This window comes from Branchiostoma belcheri, unplaced genomic scaffold, assembly GCF_001625305.1.
Source record: "Branchiostoma belcheri isolate BF01 breed outbred unplaced genomic scaffold, Haploidv18h27 scaffold14, whole genome shotgun sequence".
Classification (NCBI taxonomy): domain Eukaryota; kingdom Metazoa; phylum Chordata; class Leptocardii; order Amphioxiformes; family Branchiostomatidae; genus Branchiostoma; species Branchiostoma belcheri.
Genome location: NW_017802824.1, coordinates 3,097,062 through 3,117,438, shown reverse-complemented (window position 1 = coordinate 3,117,438; position 20,377 = coordinate 3,097,062). Strand labels below are relative to the sequence as shown.

General features: G+C 42.2%; 2 protein-coding genes across 2 annotated transcripts in view; one reads left to right on the top strand and one right to left on the bottom strand.

The window, feature by feature from the left end:
- Positions 1 to 2,719: 2,719 nt before the first annotated feature.
- Positions 2,720 to 5,872, top strand: LOC109464633 (E3 ubiquitin-protein ligase TRIM33-like). The gene is made up of 4 exons (XM_019761645.1): positions 2,720 to 4,425; positions 4,619 to 4,792; positions 4,969 to 5,055; positions 5,220 to 5,872. Exons 1-4 carry the CDS (start codon positions 3,324 to 3,326, stop codon positions 5,867 to 5,869), a joined length of 2,013 nt encoding a protein of 670 aa, XP_019617204.1. The 5' UTR covers positions 2,720 to 3,323; the 3' UTR covers positions 5,870 to 5,872.
- A 1,735-nt stretch (positions 5,873 to 7,607) lies between these two features.
- LOC109464546 (hemicentin-1-like) overlaps positions 7,608 to 20,377 on the bottom strand; it is a 33,392-nt gene continuing 20,622 nt past the window's right edge. Inside the window, exons 2-11 of the mRNA XM_019761549.1 lie at positions 14,777 to 15,085; positions 13,676 to 13,981; positions 13,063 to 13,182; positions 11,407 to 11,550; positions 10,532 to 10,786; positions 9,755 to 10,069; positions 9,325 to 9,450; positions 8,561 to 8,740; positions 8,155 to 8,252; positions 7,608 to 7,784 (exon numbers count right to left, since the gene is read on the bottom strand). Of these exons, the coding sequence (XP_019617108.1) occupies positions 7,659 to 7,784; positions 8,155 to 8,252; positions 8,561 to 8,740; positions 9,325 to 9,450; positions 9,755 to 10,069; positions 10,532 to 10,786; positions 11,407 to 11,550; positions 13,063 to 13,182; positions 13,676 to 13,981; positions 14,777 to 15,085 (1,979 nt within the window). The 3' untranslated portion in view covers positions 7,608 to 7,658. The remainder of the gene's footprint in view (positions 7,785 to 8,154; positions 8,253 to 8,560; positions 8,741 to 9,324; positions 9,451 to 9,754; positions 10,070 to 10,531; positions 10,787 to 11,406; positions 11,551 to 13,062; positions 13,183 to 13,675; positions 13,982 to 14,776; positions 15,086 to 20,377) is intronic.

Sequence of the window (20,377 nt, the reverse complement as noted above, 5' to 3'; positions counted from 1 at the left end):
GCCACACCAAATATAATTTGTTGGTTCTCAGATTTTTTCAGAAAAAATATGAAGCAACAGGGCGAAAAAATAAAAAACAAAAACACGTCAAGGCATCCTATTATAGCCCCAAGTGCTACGTTAGGAGCCATGAAGTCAACGCAAAAGGCTGGGTCGACGTCAATATAAACAATGAATTTTGAACTTTTAATCAAACATTGATACATGTAGCATTGATACCGGTAGATGGAAGAACTGTAACAACTAGGAAGAAAAGGACGTTCCTCAACTGTTGGGGGCAAAATATGAGCATATTTGAGTTGATTCAGAACCAGAATCTTTTTTTTTTTGCAAATCAGAAAAAAATGAAGAGGTAAATCTGAGAACCAACAAATTAAATTGGTATGGCCATAGCGACATTATAATTTAGAACATTAATCATGATGTCATTATTGAATCTACTGTTCAATCTTAAACGAGATGTTCTGCCAAAATGCTTAGCATTACGCAGGTTTTGCGCAGGTGCAGCATGTTCTGTTGATATGCTCATTCTGTGCTGCTTCAACTGTAAGGTTAAATCTTCTCAGTATTGTTGCAATTTTCTTACTGTGTGTTTACAACTAAATAGTTGTGCATCAATGACACACTGGTTCTGTAAAACTCGTATATTGAAAACTTGTGCTGCTCTGTTAAGACTAAGAATGAACCAAAGTGTTAAGACAATGAAATCACACATGTACATTTACAGGTAAGTCAATGTTGTTGTGGGATAGGATTATTGTCTAAAAAAATGTCACTCAATGTAATAAAAAGTCATGTGCCTATATTTAACAGGAGTAGTCTTAGAATGATTTAGAGGAGAGTAAGTGAGAAAATGGTTGATGTAAGAATTATACAAGAATTTTTAAAAATTGCTAAATTTTTAAGGAATAAATTCCCATTGAAAATCAGGTAACAAGCAAGAAGATGTAGTATATGTTTAATAGAGAATATTAATGTGGACTATTGTCAACATTTAAGATGTGGTATAGATTTGCAATCAATGATATTGTAAAAGTGATTTCTCAATTATGAACTTAGTCTAGATTCAATGCTGTGTATGACATGTATGGAATTATTGCTACTTTTAATTCAATGCTTATCGGATGGTCCAGCTGTGTTTTAAAAATAATCCAGAAATCATTTTGGTATGGTAGATAGAGGCCCTATGATCATTCTGTTCAATTGCTTAGGAAGCTGTTGGCTGACTTTATGCCAAGTATATACTTTGTACATATTACAGTGTCAAGCTAATTTATGTATACACAGCAAAAAGTATGAAAACCTTGTTTTTAGCCTGTTATGACATGTTTATTTTTCTATCAATTTAAAGAACATTGACATTATATTTTCTGTTTGAAAGATATTTTTACATTTCATACCTCTGAACACATGAACCAAATACTTTTCATTATGATCTGCGTCCAACAATCTCTAATGTGCATTGTATCATATATGTACATAATTTATGTGTAAACTTAATGTACATATTGTTTGATAACACACATATCATCGGTCATATTTTCTCACAATAATCTGATGTGCATGCTGTTTTAAAATCACCAAATTATGATGGTAAGGAAGTAGGCAAAGCAGTAAGACGTTTGGTTTTACATGTATTACAATAATACACATTTTAAGAATTATAAGTTATTTAGAATTATGGTCGTAGTAAAATGGGCCTTAGTCTTGTTGTTTCTGCTAGACTAATTTTCTTTTAATAACAAGGTAAACCTCTTACATTGTACATGTATATCAAATTATTAGCTTCAGATGAAAAGAATGATTTCTATGATTACTTCTTTGATGATATTTTGAAATTAATAACTCATTCCATTTGTCTGCTGACAGTTTTCATGTTTTTTAGTGGATGTAGAATAAGCTAGCATGATGATAGCTCAATACCGTACCAATGATCAGTATGCACACCCACGCACAGAAGTACTTACTATAGTCTGTTACTTGCAGTCCAGTAAGTGTGAACAGTTACATGTCATAAATAAACAAATGTGATCTCCAAACAGATTCCACCAAGGGCAAGGCATAATCAAATTGGCCACCAGATATCAATATTTTATACTGGTACCTGATGGCCAGTTTCAAATTGCTTTGTGCCGTGGGAATATGCTTGAAAATGATAGCTTCTGGACAAGAAATATTGTTAGACATGTCTCGGCTATATATTTTCTATTGTAAACATTCCATTGCTTTATTGTTGAGATACAAATATGATTCCAGTATAGATATCTAGCAACAACAGACCAATGTTTTTATCATAATATAAAGATAATCAAGTTTAAGCAGCTTTTCAATTGTGAAGTTTTTTATGCTACATGATAATATCATACACAGAATCGTGCACACAATTTTGCATCTTTCTGATTCAGAGACAAATTATGAATAATTTTGAATTGTGAAGAGGCTTGCTGTATTTGACGTGCAATGATTTTTTTTTTTTTCAATAAAATAGTCTCACCAAGGTGTGTCATGGGATTAACAGAAATCTGTCGCACATATTCATTGGTAATTCAGCAACCAATCAATACTCAGCTCAACGGTACATACAGGCAACTGATTGGCCGATATGGTTTATTGAACCAATCAGCATCCAAATAGCAAAGTTGACACCATTGGGTGGAGTTCTGCTTTACTCCGCTAAGCGATAGTGGCGTCCATGTAACAGTAGCGAGCGCATTGACACCTGTTTGTTGCAAAAAGACGTCAAACTTTAAAGTAAAAGCTTGCGATCAAGAGTTCAGATCAGTTTTGGTGTGTCATAACTCACTCACTCACTTACTCACTCTCTCCCATAGCTAGTCAGCCGTTGGGGCAGCATGATGTTTGGCAAAGGTTTTCTGCTGACGGTATTCTGCCAGTCTGGCCATCTGTCATAAAGGTCACAACAAATTGCCTATTAACATTTACCAACATATGTATATCTCTAAGCTGCGAAAATTATGAATTCCGGTTATTTCTTCCATTGCCTATTTTTCAACATTGCCAATGAAACCCCACAACTATTATATTAAATGATAATATGATTAAAATCACAATCAGAAGTGGTTCCATTGGCTTAATCACAATGGAACACCACTTGTCTATACTGTGGTATTTAATTTTACAGTGAGAAGAAGATTTGTTACAAAGGGTTTTTGTGGTGTCGTTTTGTTTCAATCAAGGAGGTTGTTTCAATGCACTACATGTACTAGATATCGGCCCCTAGAACGTTAACCTTTGACCTCGTGACCGAAAGTTCACCGTGAGTCCATCTCACTTCCTGTACGCCACGGTTTACAGGTACCGTCATGGCGGAGGCCATAATTAGCCAGATTTCGGACGACTTTCTGGAGTGTACGATCTGCCTGGAGCCCTATAAGGACCCCAAGGTCCTGCCGTGTCTTCACACCTTCTGTAAGGACTGTCTGAAGAAGTTTGTCGCGCAGCAAGGCGAAGGGAAAGACGGCAACTTTCCGTGTCCAACATGTCGGATCGAAACTGAACTTCCGGGGGGCGGCGTCGAGGGGCTCAAGGACAACTTCTTCGTGCTCAGTCTTCAAGATGCCGTTGACGTCCATAAGAAGTTGTCCCCGGGCAGTACAGATGCCATCACGTGCAGCACATGCGATGAAGGGAATGTGGCAACTTGTTGGTGTCGTCAATGCGATGATTTTCTCTGCCAAGATTGCCTGACCGCTCATCAGCGACTGAAGCTCACCCGAGATCACGACACTTTGAGTCTCCAGGAGCTCAAAAGCCGTTCGACGTCCAACCCGCTTGCCGTCAAGTCCCAGCGACAGCCGACGTGCCCCGAACACAACGGCGAGGAACTCCGCTTCTACTGCCAGACGTGCCAAAGTCCGATCTGCCGGGACTGTCTAGTTTTAGAGCACAAAGATCACGAGCACGGCTACCTGCCCAAAGTGGTGGGTGGGATCAGAGAGAAGTTGAGCGACAGCGCAGACAAGGCCCAACCCAAAATTGACGAGTACCAAATCCTCAAAGAAAAGGTTGCCAACAAGAAGACAGACCTGGATACCAACAAGAAAAAGGCTCAAGACGCCATAGCTGAAGTTATCAAAGAGTTCACTGATAATGCCAGGCGTAAACAAGCCGAACTCGAAGAAAAACTTGCCTCCATCGCCGCCACGCGTCTCAAGGAGCTGTCTGCGACAGAAGATACCGTTGAGAGCGCCCTGGGCTGTCTGTCCAGCACGGTGGACTACGCACGGAAAATCGTCGAGCATGGCAGTGACTTTGACGTCTTGAACGTGCACTCTGACGTCACAGCACGACTTGACCTTCTGCTCAAAGGACAAATCCCAGACATTTCTGATTTTGTCAGCTACGTCACATACCGAGCAAGTCCAACCATAAACGTTCAGGAAGTCAATTTCGGAAACATTTTCGGTAGGGAAGTTAAGCACTTAACTTTGCCAGTTAAGCAAGATCAATTAAATTTAAACAAATACATGTAAGATTAAGATAGATAAACGAAATAGAAGGCTATCCATTTTATATACTTACTTACTCTACTTATTGAACGTAATATAAATGCAATTTCCCTGATCATGTGAGCACTAAAGCAAGATAAATTTCCTAGATTTCCCCCTCCGCACCGCCAAGTTCACCACCCTGGGCGCCACCGGTCGTGAGGGCCCCTCTACCCTGGGTACCCACTACAGGGGACAGGACCATGAACACCTGGTGACGCTACATGACGGGATACAACACTTCACTGTACCGGCAACGGGAACGTACAACATAGAGGCGGCAGGTAGGTAATGACTTTCGCATTTGTCGTCAATTTGCTGTTTTGGCGTTTTTAGCAGAAAACGTCAAGGGATGTGTGTATGAAAATCAAGTTGCCGGCAAATTTGACCACGTTCACAACACTGGTTCAAAACACTGGTTGAAAATTCTAGTGAGGTGGTAGGCATTTTATATTTGTAGGTGCTGCCGCAGGGTGGAGTTTGATTAATCTGAAGACATCTCGTGGACGGGGTGCTGTGGTGAAGGGAACATTCTCGCTTGAAAACGGTGAGCTATGTGTATATACCCTAATTAATATAGTTTTAAAAATAGTTTGTTTTTTTGGTCGGTTGCCTGGTCGGTCGGGTTGTTTGTTTGTTTGTTTTTGTTTAGTTGGTTGGTTGGTTGGTTCTACTCTCAATGTGCAAATTTCAAATATTTCGTAACATCAGGTGAGATGCTGAAGATCCTAGTCGGACAGGAAGGTGCTGAGATGGACGAAAACCAAGTCCAAGATATCAAGTACGAACGCAGTGGCGTAGGGGGAGGAGGAGGAACATTTGTTACCAAGTCTGACAACACGCCACTCATCATCGCGGGGGGTGGGGGAGGGGGAGGCAAGGGGCTAAAGACTCATAACCCCCTGTGTGATGGGACTGTCTCAACAGCTGGGAACAGGAGTTATGTGGAAGGAAAATCCGGTTATAGTGGGGGGACTGACGGACAGGGGGCGACAGAATGGGAGGATGACTACATGGGTGGGGGAGGGGGAGGGCTGCTGACGGATGGGGGTAGCTGTAAATGCTTTGGGGGTAAGAGTTGTGGTTCGGGTGGTGAGGGTGGAAAGGCGTTCACTAATGGCGGAAATGGGGGCCGTGGGTATGCTAGAAATGCTGATGGTGGTTTTGGTGGAGGTGGAGGGGGTGAGGGACAAGGTGACGGTGGAGGTGGGGGAGGGGGGTATTCAGGGGGAGGCAGGGGGTGCAGCGGTGTTGTAAATGGTGGCGGTGGCGGAGGTTCTTTTAATTCCGGTTCTGACACCAGCGGCCAGGCTGGGGCAAATGACGGACCGGGTTATGTAATCATTACTATGAAAACATAGATAGGTAAGATAAGGTAAGGCAACAGCTCAAGTCAGTATAAATTACACATTCTATTCCTTAGCTGACCTATTGCTGAAAAGACAATATCATTCCATGATAGGCTATATGTGTATATTTTCTTTAGCCTCTACCAGACATCAGAAGCGGCGGGAAATATTAGAAATTGGCCAAATAGACAGATAGCATGCCAGGGCCCGTTTGTAATAAGGAGTGTTGACAGCCTCTCGCAAGAGCATATGTTGCGACGAACTTTTCTCCTTGAGCGGACCAACTACCCTGGGATGTTTTCTGCCTATTTGACCAATTTATACTTTTTTCCAGACGCTAGCGCTTCCGAAAGCTGGTAGACGCTATATTTGATTCCTTATATGTGATGATCGTTCTCTTCGTGTTGCATAGATTAATAATTAGGTGTGTTTTTGTTCTTTACGTTGTAATTCCGATGGTTAACTTCAGCTATACACCCATCACGTACTATGTTGTATTTCACCGTCATTCTGGGCAGTATTGACGCTACAAGTCAAAGAACACACATCAAAGACTTGCACAACAAACTCAAATGATGACGAGGTAAAGGTGATGATGATTTAACCACCTAGAAATTCGTTTTATTGAAAAGTTGACAAACACATTCGTAGCTTGATAGGAGGACTAGAACGAGCTGCTTTTTATTTTAAGAATGTACAAGGTTGTATCTTCTCATATTCACACTGCACGAAATCATGATTGTAATTGTGTTGACATCAATGTACACAACATATACATGAACCTGCATGAGTAGGGTTTCGGTAATATAAAATCTTCCGCTTTAGGTCAATATTTGAATGATAGAAACATGCTGTTCACATGAGAAGTTCATGTATTTTGAAATTTGCCTCCTGTAAGGTTTTCGTGTGTAAAGTTTGGCATGGACTAATTTTTGTTGTTTTCGTTCCTTTCGTAGGTAATATACGCGCGTAGAGCACACCTGTACATTTCCACATGACATAATTCAAATTACATTTTTAAGATACTGTCTTCATCTAAGTACAATGTATTCAACTTAAACACGGCTTTTCCTCTGAAATATCCGGACCTTGGTGTATCTCCTTAGAACTGTGGCAATGTACAGCAATGGCCGTTGTGAGAAAACGACTGATGATTTTTACAGTTTTGAGTGAACTTACATCTAGAGTTTTGAACACAGCAGTTGATAAGGATATTACATATCCTTATTACTGTGACTATCAGTTGAAATTATAGCAAACACTTTCACGACATCTAACGACAGTTTCTTGATGGCTAATTTTATCCATCAATAATCAAAAAAGTATTATTTAAACATATAATAACAACTTTCATTTGTTGTTTTTCGACTTAGGCCACACTGACTTAATTTTATGGATGACATCCTTTGAAGACCCAAAACTAATGCATGCAGGCGAATGAAAAAAAAATCCAGCCAAGAAAATGCAGGAATGCAAAGCAGGTATTTCGAATTTGCGGTTGTACATGACTACTTTTACAAGGCGGCACATGCTGTTCTTTTGCAGCATATGCAAAACCGGCATCGGTGCACCGTACGGAGTTTTAGAGTTCTGGTAGCCTAGGTGCCGTCCTCCATAGTTACCACCGGCTCCCTATTGTCGCTAGCTACCATGGACTATGGAGGATGGCACCCAGGCCAGAGCCTCGGAGTTTTTTTCCTTTTGAGAACTGGCGAATGTCATCCATAAAATTTTATCAGTGTATCCTTAGCTATTATCTGCTAGCTGGCATTTGTTGTTGTTGTTTCACAATAAAACCCCGTTACAATGATTGCTGTTCGTTGATGACGTTGTCTAGCTGAGTCCGTCTTGCTGTGGCCCGTTTCCCGCCCAGCGTCAGGCGGCCGTGCACGTGACTGTGTCTGGTCGGAGGGTGGGAATGTCCGAGCTGGAAAATAGAAAGATAACATTGTCTCGAAAGATCACCTGTGTTTGATAGAGGTCATTATGGAGCAATATTAAAATGTAATTTTCACGTAAGAAATTGGGCTTACCCAACATCTCATCGCACGAAGCCCAAAAAAGCCCGGTCTAGATAGGGTTAAGAGTATTGCCAGGTATGGGATCGGGCTATTCCTATACCTTTTGGCTCTGATGACATCTCTTTCCATATGTTTACAATTTTTGCCCGTCAAAGATGAGGAATGAGGTACAGAGTTTTTTCAGTCATAAAGGGCAAAATGAACAATCGAACGACGGACGAGGCTGGCAAGAACGAGCTGGAAGGACGGCAGGACAGAACAAATGAATTGCCGTACCGGTTCGTGGAAGGTACCGTCCCCCTGTAGGTCCTCCCCGTCAGGACGGTGCCGTTCTACCGTGGAGTAGGGAGGGAGGGTGGAGGGGTGCGCCAGTCCTGGGGGACGCAAAACACGTCAAACATAATGTCAAATCCATAGATAGATCCATAGATAGTCTGCATTATGCTAAGGCTTTCGTTTTTAGAAATTTTCCCCGGCCCAAAAGGTATATTTAAAACAACAAACACATAAAAATGAAAAAAAATCTAATGATGGGTACAACTTCTGTATGTTCTTGATATGAATTTTTCATTTTCGGTAACCCGTTAGGGCCCCGGTTTGAAAAATTGACCTTACTGGTACCATTTCGCGGAATTGATGAAGAGGAACTATGACTATGAAACTTGTATTCCCCCATGACTACCTGTATAGGTCAGTCCGATCGCTGTCCAGTCTTTGTCCACTCTGGGCGGAGGTCGCGGCTTTAGCGTTCCCTCCATCTCATGTAGCTCCAGGTCCTCCACACCGGAGTCTATAGTGCCCGTCTTGTGTGCGTACTTAGGTACAGGAGGCATCGGACGGGGTGCGGACATGTGCTTATCATCTGTGTAGGAGTAAGGAAGAACTAGTAGATGACTGTTCCTTCCACTGTAGAGTACGACCCATCTACTGGTACATAACTACTAGGCAACTTTCGTAATGATTGTTTTTGACATGATATTTGACATGGTATATCACTACAACAATTCCCAGGTATACCTGTCGCGACTTACCTGTGATAAAACTACGTGCACCTGGAGCTACACAGGGCTCACTATACAAAAAGTGGAACTCACCAATACACATTGGATGCCTTTCTTTTGAGGTGTTGCTCAATGGCAGGCCAAATGATCAAATTTAGGTAAAGAGCTAGGTAACACTGCAGATGTAAGATTATGCCCGAAGATGGCGGTGGCAATGGATGTTTATTTCAAAAGCTTGAGGATTGAATTCGTAAGGAAAGCTTACGTTTGGGAGGGAGTTCAACAGTTTTGCAGTCCGGGGAAAGTTAAAGGTGGGTTGTGTTGTCGTTCTACATGGTCACGTGGTAGATGATAATGACACATTGAGTTAACTACGCATGGGTCACTCTACAAAAAGTGGAATCCACCAATACACAGTTAAGCGTGGATTTTGCTGTAGCTCTACCTGTCCGTAGCCCCCCACAGATCCAGCCTCTCCTCCTGGCCAGCAGCAGCCCGATGACCAGTCCGGCCAGCACGATCATGGCGGCTATCGTGATGGCGATCACAGTAGCCAGGGAACGGTACGACTCTGGACGGGTAGACAATACAAACTTAGGCCACAGCAAGTAATTTTTATGGATGACATGAGCGCGCGCATTAATGTTCGCCTGATTTTGGGAAAAAAAAATTGTTGCCTTCTGACACTGGTGCAACATTCCGAAAATGGGAAAATTGTATGATCCCATGCACTAAATTCAATATATGTACACCACCTACTTTGAAGAAAAATCAGACGGCTACCTCTTTACATTTTACATGTCCTTCGAAGAGCAAAAACGTCTATGACGACACAATTTACAAATGTAGGTCCCCTACATCGTTGAACTACCTACCGGTGACATTGAGATGGATCTCCCGCTGTGCAGTACCAAACATGTTCGCTGCGTGGCACACATAAGTGCCACCATCGCGTATCGCTACATTCTTCAGGGTGAGGGATGACGATTTCTCATCTTTACTGGAACTTTCCTTCACGCTGCTGTCGCCCTGTACGTGGTTTAGCTCCACCTCCACACCCTGCGTGTCACGCCATAACCACGTGATTTTGGTGGGAAGTGGGTCCGCTCTGACGTCACAGGTAAGACTGGTGGCTTCCCCTTCCGTGGCGGAAATGACGTCACTAGTTTCTTCCCTTATTTGGGGTCGACCTAGATGACATAAGCAAGGTTAAGTTTACTAATATTTCCATACTTCTTTCCGCCCAACTTGTTGTTTTTTGGGTGTGGGAGGTAACTTGTAAAAACTGCGAATGCACCTGTTTTTCCCTCCCTTTTACTTGTGATAAATTCGAATAGACAAATAAACAAATCCATTTTGCCTCATTACCCTAGATGGTACCTACTGGCTGATCTTCAAGGTGAGAATTTTGCTCATGACCAGCATACTATATTTAATCATACCGAGAGCTACCTTCTTTTATGATTCCAGCGAGCAATATGATCAATATTACCAACAATATCATATCAAAAGTAGCACTGGTAGCATCATTTATTATTATTTCTAGTTTATTATTTTATCATGTTCTTGCAATTAGCCCTCGAGCATGGATGTGCAATAAACAATTATCGGAAAGCATATACAATATACATATCAATATTATATAATCTTACCAACGACGTCGATAAATGTTTCTTTCGTCACTTCCGGAAAATCTTTGGTCGTGGCGACGCACTCATATGTCCCTTCGATATCATACCGCACCCGGTGGAAGCGGAGCGGGTTTTCCCAGTACAGACTTGTATCCTTCCGCCGCCAGCGGATGCGAGGCTTGGGGTTCCCGTCAGCGAGACACTCCAGGGAAAAATCGTCCTGGCCGTTCAGGATGGTGACTTTCTTTTCCATCGTAGGGTCGATCCAAGGACGATCTGAATAGTGCAGAACAACAGTGCTTCTTCCAGAAATTTCGTAAACTGTAGTATTTGTGTTTTCGACCAAATCCAATGCCCTAGAACGTTATTCCACTATAAAGAAGTTTTGATGATAACTTTATTGCACGACAATCGCACGCGGTACAATGTATGGCAACAACTATTGAACCTGGCACAAGAAAGGGATATGGTAACATTTAACATCCCAATTACTAAAACAATAATGGCCAGCATAAGACCAAAGTCAATACTTACATTGTATTTTACTCTACAAAGGGTTGCTACTACGGAGAAGTTGAATTTTTGAGGAGAGCTAGAGGAATTTTCGAGTTATTGATAAAGTTGAGTTGTCTTCTCCGAGAATATTTAAAGAATTAACTCTTCTTTTACGACAGAAGCTAGTATGTCCTTACCCTAGATAAATCTTATACTGTATTTCCTTCCGACCCTACATGTAAATATAACCTTATTTATTCACCTTTATGTATAGATCTATGCATTCGACAGAACTACACTGGATTCGGAATCAATTTTTGTCTCATCATATAGTTGCAAGATAACACCATACATCAAGCAACGCAACATTCTGTGCATGTATAGTTTAAAAGTCCACTCACACAGAACGCTGAGTGTGATAGTCCCCCTCCCGCTGGGTGCCACCCCGTTGTCGGCCGTACACTGATAGGTGCCGCCGTCGTACCGAGTCACCTTGGGCAGGTACAGAGTCGGCTTCCTGGAGCGAAGGAACCTGCAAACTCTCCGTTAGCTAGCACTCTGACATGTTTTAGAATTGTGGACGTTACATCCTAGTGGATGTACCAAGTACTACGTACCTAATACCGGCTCAGAAAAGGAAGGGAAGTATCATGCCTCCAAGTACCAGAGTTATCAACTAAGGATTGAAAACTCTATTTTCTTAGAACTATGACGTTAGAGTGAAACTGGCTGCCCCTACTAAGTATAGTATGGGCTAGCCATTTGCGGAGAGGATGTAGGACTCGGGAGCTATAATAGGTTTGGTAAGCAGGCTAGAAAATGCCAGAGTTGACCGGTCACTTCGCTTTTTATACACACAGAAACCTTACAAGACCAGAGTTGTAGTGGTGGTAAAGGCTTGAGGTTTAGTATGTTTATGCTTTTAATTACCATTTTGTGGTCTACCCTTCCCGTTAGGCGTAAGATGTAATACATAGGTCTGCGATGCGATTGTGCATTTTTTGCTACACAACAGCCCGATATGCAATATATCTGACATGTCTGCCACAACCTTATGATTCTATATATTTCTAAAGTTGTCGATCGAAAGATGCCTATAAACAACATAAATCTTCAAATGTACCTGTTTTTTCATAAAACCTTACTTAGTGTTATTCTGTTTCATTCCGTGACTGTAGATTCTAACCATTAATAACATCCAGATGGAACTCAAATATCTGGATTCTTATTAAAATTTCAATACATCAGGGAATGCAGGTTATTAATTGTTCTGAGTCTGACTTGCAGCAGTCTGTGCATGATTAATATTTTCCTTGCAAACCAATAACTCACGGCCATGTCAAATATGGGTTGGCGCCAAGGTGTCCCGGATGGAAGGATGACGTCACCAGTGCAGTGAAGGTCCCAAAACGGGATCAAAATATTCTAGTTCCTATTTGATATCATCGAAAATACGTTTTTTCTTGAAATTTTTTGTCCAGTTTTGGGAACAAGTAGGGTCTAAACATTCCTGCTTTGGTCAAGTTTTGTTCGTTTCACCAGATTATTGGGTGTATTGACATATCTGAGGGGTTATACGTCTTGCATGGCCAGAGCGCGGATGGATACATGAAAAACTCCAAGGACAACCTGGGGGGAGGGGGGGGGCGGCGTTGGCAGCACGTACTGGGCTTGCGCAAAACCCCCATTTTTCACGGTTTTCAGTGGATTTTTGGTCAACGTTGCATCAAAATTTTGCCTGTTGCAGACGATATATTTTTTTGCTAAATAACATTTTCAAACTACAGACGGACTGTTAACCTTATATACGTGAATTCGACATTGTATGAGACGTTCTGCCAAAGTGCTATGCACAATGCATTGCGGGTTTCGCGCAGGTGCAGTACGTTCTGCCAACGTGCTACACAGGGGGCACAATGTAAAAGTAAGGAGAATTGTAAATCATCAACGTCTGAGACGGTATGTTCAAGCGCCGAAACTGTATACTGTATTTTACAAAAAAAAAACTTAAAAAAAATGCTTCTCCTACCTCTCGTCCCCTCTGATAGGAAAAGGATGTCCGAGTTTTTCCCATGTTATCGTGGCCTGGGGATTACTGTCTACTGCGCATGTCAGGTTGGCTGGCATACCCTCCTTGACGTGAATGGAGGATGTCGGGACATTGACGGTGGGAGGGTCTGAAATAGGATGTGAACATCAGGATTAAAAATCATTTTCTCCATTAAATGTGCTTTTAAAGTCATACAATGACATTTCAGTGTGGCAATGTTAAAAATATGCCTATGTCTAATATTAATATTGACATTTACTGCAATTTCTTGGCACATTTTCGTCATCATACCATACTTGAAGCGTTTGAAACAAGCTATGTAATTTTTATACCAGCAACAAATACTAGTAGCTAGAAGCAGTCAACGAAACGAAACAAGCATTGGTTTTCTGTCAGTGACGTCGCATTTTTGCCTCACAGATATCATTATGCCAAATGGAATAGGTTGATTTAACTTACCACATTAGTCCGATTAAAGTTACCAATGTGAGCAAATATTTTTGGTCACACATGATTGATTGACACATCGTCATCACACTCACGCCACCCAACTACATTGTAACCATTCCCATCTTGGCCCCCGGCCAGCTTTGTTTTTAAATCATTTCTCTTTTACTCACAGTGTATTCGAAGGATCCTGAAGGATGACTTAGGTTTGACCAGGTTCGGGTAGCCCTGGTCAGCTCTACAGGACATGTTCACGCCGTTATCCCACTTGCTGACCGCCTCTATGGTCAGTGTCTGGACGATGCGACTCCCGCTGGTCTCCGTGCTGACGTAAGCAGGATCTACCTCACGTGACCCGTTGTACCACGTGACCTGAGGAGGCGGGTGGCCGCCGGTACAGGTACAGGTGAGGATGAGACGCTGTGAGGAGATAACAGGTGTCTGTCCTCCGGATATGGACGGTGGTCTCGGCAAGAGAACTGAAAAATAATAACTCTGGGTTAGTTATATTTACCAAAGGAAAACATATTGTTTTTCTACGTTTCTTCTTCTTTCCACTTCTTCTCCAAACAGTGACCTCTGACCTGACTGTGCCAGACTGTCTCTCACCATGGTAACTGGTGTCGGGGTACATAATGTTGCAATTTCATAGTAGGAGGGATTTAGACTCTTGTTACCATATATTTGAATGTGTTAGAGTAAGAATTAACAGAGCAGACCGTATGCGAAGGTAAACATTATGCATTTGATTTGGAAATGTTACTTTTCTAGTTGGTATTAGCTTTTACATCGTTCGATTGGATCAATGGACTTCCTTAGTTTAAACTACGTCTTGGCACGTAACTTGATCCCTCTCAAATTACAGATCTATACTGTAGACTCTCTAAAGCCCCTGGTTTGGGCTAGGCCGGGAGCAAGGTCAGCTGTGGTTGGCTGGTGTTCGGCGAGGTAAGATATTGTTCGGCTGCGCTAGCCGAACGTTCTCAAATGTTTAAAACGTTCGGGTGTGGACGGGACATTAAGCCATGGTTAGCTGGTGGTTGGCTGGTGTTCGAGAGTAGGTCAGGAGTGGTCTGGGGTCAAATTTGACTCAAATTTAACTCACATTTTATTCGATTTAGGTAGAAAGGCAGGCCTAGCCTAAATCTGGTCAGACTGCTCCCAAACATGTTGGTTGGTGGTCGTGGGGAAGGTTCAGAATGTGTTACTAAGAGGTTTAAAAGAGTGATACCATAATACCATAATTTACGTGATTTCGTGTAGACTGGTCTTACCTATGACGGTGAGCGTGGCCTGTGCAGGTTTCAGTCCAAACGTACTGCATCTGTAGTTCCCCTCATCCGCCAGGTTGGTGTTGCTGACCTGTAAGTTGTACACGCCTCTAGAGTGATCTCCGGTAATCCGGTATCGGGGATAATCCGGATTTACAACGTCCCCGGTAGCTATTATCTGGTAATCCGGAGGTCCTCCCCATGCTACCACTCCTCTTTGTGAAAGGTTATCTATGGCACACTGTAGGGTGACTCTTTGACCCTCTAATACAGCCGTGGACTTCGGCGCTATGCGGTATCTTGCTGCATCAACTGCAAATGATAAAGATAGAAAAGTTAACAACATAAAATTGCACATGTCATCCATGTGTATGTGTGATATATGTAGCCTCCTTCGCAGACTTCTGATACGGCGGCTTTAATTTTTTTTCGGGGAGCGACACGAGTTATGCCGCGGGGAAACCGTCTCTCCTCGGCAAAGGCCCTCGGCGGCAAAACCGTCCCCGCGGCATAACTCGTGTCGCTCCCCGGAAAAAAATTGACACCGCCGCATCAGAAGTCTGCGAATGAGACTATAATACATGTGTGATAGGGGTGCAGTAGAAGTTGAAACTGCAACTTTTCATACTGAAATATATATATATTACCAAATGACATTGTCGGAATACTAAAAGATCAATGACAATGAAGTCGTAATTCAGAACAGAAGGAATGAAAAGCAAGACAAAAGATCTTGGGTTAGTTATGTTCTGTGAACATGACTGTGAATTGATTGATATTGTTCATTATGATATGTAAGCGTGTTTACGTATCATGTGTTTGATTGCCCTTTGATAATCATAACCTGTAGAATAACGTCGAGAATATTTGAAAATCATAATTATGTTTGACGATTTTGATCTTCCGTAGAGGGAAGCGAGTTACGTCTTGACGTCACTTGACATTTCAGTCCTTGACAGTACTTATTTTTCATATCATATTCAATCTACCCGCATCGCCACAACTCCATGTATCCGAACCCCCGAAGTACGAAAGTTCCTTGTCCAATTTATGTTGTTGATGTACCGTGTATAATCTACCAGTCACCCTCTGCTCTTTGGATACACTTGAACCTGTGGTATTTACAGATCCTTCAACCTGTACCGATGTCTAAACCGGATCATGGAGTGATCTATCAGACAAGTTTATCTTCGTGACCTTTTCGCACAGCGGGCAGGCGTCATGATCATTGACTGAACCACCGGCTAGTGTTCCATCACATTCCCCTCTGTCAAAGGCCTTCGCAAAGATGGGTACTTGGGTCGGGTTGGATAAGTCAAAAGGTTATGATGAAAATAACCCATAAACTTGGTCGTCGGTGATCTTTTCATTCTGAGTAAATGTTCCCTTTTTCCTGGGGAATCATAAATATTGCAGTATGGAAGTCAGAAGAATAATGTGTTGGGTATACTTTGAATGATTTTTGCCCGCGAGCGTCAGCTTTATATCATGATTTTTCAGGTTATCGTTAGTAACATAAAGTGTTGGACTGACGTCACTGTTGCGTTGCACTGTGAATGCATTTGGACATTGGGACACAATTCTAGTCCCTACTTAATATCTTTGAAATTTCTTTGTTTTTTCTTGATAATTTTGGTGCAGTTTGGGTGGTCTTAGGTTAGAAGAAATGAGTAGAGTCTAAACGTATCTACCTTGGACAAGTTTTTTTTTCATTTCATCAGTTCAGTGGAAGTAACGACAGGACTCAGAGCGGATGTATACATCGGAAATTGAGGTCAGATTGTTGGGTTTGTCCATTGTTAGATGCTCTCGGAGTTCACGCTTGTCAACCTCCTAGCCTGTTTTCTTTGCATCTTAGTGACTTACTAATAGTGACTTTCTGGTGCAGAATAATTTTTGAGATTAAAATATCTGTATCTGTATCGGTATAGCCAGTATAACCGCCCTTAGGCGTAACACACTAGCTTACTATATGGCTAAAATATGGGTAGTTTTTCTTTTATGGCAGACTTTGTTTCAGTGTGTATTCAACTATATAGCCTTCAATGGCCAAACGTAATGGTGTTATATCTGCACTATACACCTTTGAATGTTTTGCAAAAACAAACGTTGATTTGTGTAATGGTGCTACACTTGCTATTGACGTAGAAAAGAGACTAATGTCCTTGGCATTGCTTCTAGAAAGCATTGAACTTGACCGTACGCACCAATTAAGTCTCAGAAGGAGTAAGGTCAACAAACGACACGTTTTGGGATTAGTTCCAACATGCCCAGCGTCACCCTGGCGGCCAGATGGTGCACAGCAACAGGTTTGTAGTTCCCCGATACGTGGCGAGTTAACGAGGCGATTGACGGATGAAAATGCAGATAAACTTGTTTCAGGTCAGAGAGGTGGCATTATCAGCAGCTGGTGTGTACTGATGTCTCAAAATCTACTCATTATCGTTGCACTCTTTCAGTACTGTCACGTCCATAAGTGCCGTGATGCCTGGTGGCCGCTTGGCGAATAAATTACGCCATCGTGTCAGTTATGGCCCATGTTATGCACGACTGGCTCCCAGGGTTGCATAAAGATAAGAGAAAAGTGTCCATAAAAACAAATTCCACGGGAAACGTACTAACGAAGACTTACGCGTGGATCGCGGTCGATAACGCCAAATTTAAGGCTGCCCTTGAAGGGGGTCTTTGTTTTAACAACGCGTTCTTGGAGCTGCATGCATGTTTGTAGATCGATCCACAGGGCCAAACCAATTTTAATTTGTTGTTTCTCGGATTTGCCCTGTCCATTTGTCTGATTTGCAAAAAAAAAATGTTTCAGGTTCTAAATCAACTGAAAAATGCTCACTAAAAGACATATTTTGGCTCCAACAGTTGAAGAAAGTCATTTTCTTCCTAGCTGTTCAAGTTTTTACAATGTAACAATGTAACAATGCAACATGTTGACTTCATGGCTCATATCGTAAAATTTCCGGCTATCATGGGGTGCCTTGGCCTGTTTTTTTTATTTTTTATTTTGCCCTGTCGCTTCATATTTTTTTAGAAAAAATCCGAGAAACAACAAATTAAATTGCTGTGGCCTAACCTTGAAAGAGTGGACGTCTGATTGCAAGATCGACTTCACAGAAGTAGACCTTCATAAAAACACATAAATGCTAAACTTTTCGGCTGAATGTACGATTTTTCGAAGACGATAAAGTCCGGTCTTTAAGTATACGGTCTTCAGTTTTATGTCCATTTAAGACGTTCCGAGAAGTTCTATGGACTAAGTTCTTTCTTTCGTTTTACAGACTTGCCATAAAAGGGTGTTACACTACGCAGTAAAGGGAATGGGGAAACGAATGTGATCTGTTTGTAAAAAGAAACTGTGGATAATTTACGTGCTGTACAGCCAGACCGGTGCAATGGCCAAGTGGGTAGAGTGTTCGCCTTGCATTCGGTAGGTCGTGAGTTCGATCCCCGGCCGAGTCATACCAAAGACTTTAAAAATGGTACACACTGCTTTCTCTCTGCTTAGCACTCAGCATTTGGGAAAGAGTATGGGAGTTAAACACACACCACTACCAGTGGACTAGCCCCCTGCTGTAGTGACTTCTGTGTGTGGCCCAGGGCTAATGAACGGAGATGGGCGCCGCCCTATGCGTCACTTGACGCGGGAAGGGTCTTTAACTTTAACTTTAACAGCCAGATATCCAATGCGATTTTAGGGCCCAGAAGAGAACAAGAAATAGCCATGCCTTCAAGTACCAGAGTTCTAAACCAAGGATTGAGGTGTTCAAGAATTCATTCTTTCCTAGAACTATCGCAGAGTGGAACTCGCTGTCACCAAGTACATCAGAATAGAATATCAAACTGTGCTCTACTCCACACATGGCAGCTCATGAGAAGTCAAGGCGAATACAAGTAGGTATGGCTTAACTCAGGTGGTCGTTTACTCTCATATCTCAGCAATGGTGACTGATTAAAAACTTTTGCAGCCCGGTGTTGAGCCAAATCCTTGAGCTGCCACATACGTGAAAGGTCAGTTGTTTAGGGCTACGGTTAGGGTTAGGGTTGGTATTAGAGTTAGGGTTAGGGTTACGATTGGGGTTAGGTTAGGTTTAGTCTCCGACATCACGACTAAACCCCTGCCGGCGCCACCCATTGTCTCAGGTATACTGGAAACCCCCAAGTAGTGTCAGAGTCATGTATTTGGCAGGATCATGTATTTGGCTTGACACCGGAGGCTGAATTGCCAGGTTTATTACATACTTTTCATTCCGTGCCAACTTCAAAACTAGGTCCAGCTTAACATCTATACATGGAAGAGTCAATAATTCTACCGCCTACCTACATGATACAATATTCAAACATATCCTCAATGAGGTTTTATTCAGAGTAACACCCCCTCCGTGCTCTCAGTAATGGGCAAATTCACCACGACCGTGACCTTTACGCCTGACGTGTCACATCAGTAGAGCAAAGGACAGTAATAGGGCATGGCAGCTTATAACATGGGAATATTATGTCAGAAAAAAAGTTGTCAAAACTTATCTACTTGAGTTTCAGACCATGAAGAAGACACATTGGCAGGGTACTCCAATCTTTGAGGTGTCCATTTAGTCCATAACGAAATAATTTCATACGGCAGAAACTATCTTAAATACGGACCGAATATACAGGCCATATTGAAACCTATATATCTTCTTTAGCGAACCAGACAATGCAAACACGATTGAAAATTTGCTTGTTTTTTTTTCAAGAAAATTAAAAGACTAAAACCCTTACCAATAACATCCAGCTGAAAAAAAATCTCAAGAAAAGACTTCTTTACATTTTGTTTTAAAATGTAATCTATGTAATGTCTATGGACTAAGCCTAGACTGCCAGTCTTCCTCGTCAATGCTCGCGAGACTTGACGAGAGTTGGGCTTGCCGGGATAGAAAAAGTTCAGATTTCCTCGCATGCTTGGTTATGAGTTACCACTTCCCCTTATCCTGTAAGCCCCGTGTGTTTTACTGCGGTTTTGATAAGCTAGGATTTGCGATGGCACCAGCTTTTCTAGCGTAACACCGTCTCACGTGCACGCGCAAGATAATACAGATAAGATACATGTACGTATCAACCAACGACCTGTAACAAAAAGGATCGATACACGTGTACTTCTCAAGGATTAATTTTCTCCCTCCTCGGACAGTTTTAAGCACCTGTCACACATAGCCGAATATTGCCTCCCGAACACTGCCGACCTCCAACGTGGTTGGGAGTAGGTATGGAGCAAGGTCGACTGTGGTGTTCATGCCCGTAGCCAGAATTTTGAAGGGGGGGGGGCGTTCTTCCCAGTGCGTGAGGGGCCAGTGAGCACCGAAGGCGCGAGGTTTTAAGGGGGGTCCGGAGGCAAGCTCCCCCGGAAAATTTTTATAAATGAACCTTCTGAGATGGCATTTCCTGCGTTTTTTTAAAAGAGGATTTCAAATAAAAAATCAGAGATAACTTTTTATTCAATGACAAAGTAGGCAGTTTTTATACAATTCCAGCCCCGCTGGTGATACGAATCAGTCCATCTAAAGAAAAATCTTGGACCTTTAGATAAAAAGTGGTCCTTTGAACCTTGTGGGGGGGGGGGTC

Coding starts and splice junctions, on each gene's coding strand:
- LOC109464633 (XM_019761645.1), top strand. CDS start 3,324: ATGGCGGAGGCCATAATTAGCCAGATTTCGGACGACTTTCTGGAGTGT. Junction 4,426..4,618: donor CAATTTCGGAAACATTTTCG/GTAGGGAAGTTA, acceptor TAAATTTCCTAG/ATTTCCCCCTCCGCACCGCC. Junction 4,793..4,968: donor GTACAACATAGAGGCGGCAG/GTAGGTAATGAC, acceptor TTATATTTGTAG/GTGCTGCCGCAGGGTGGAGT.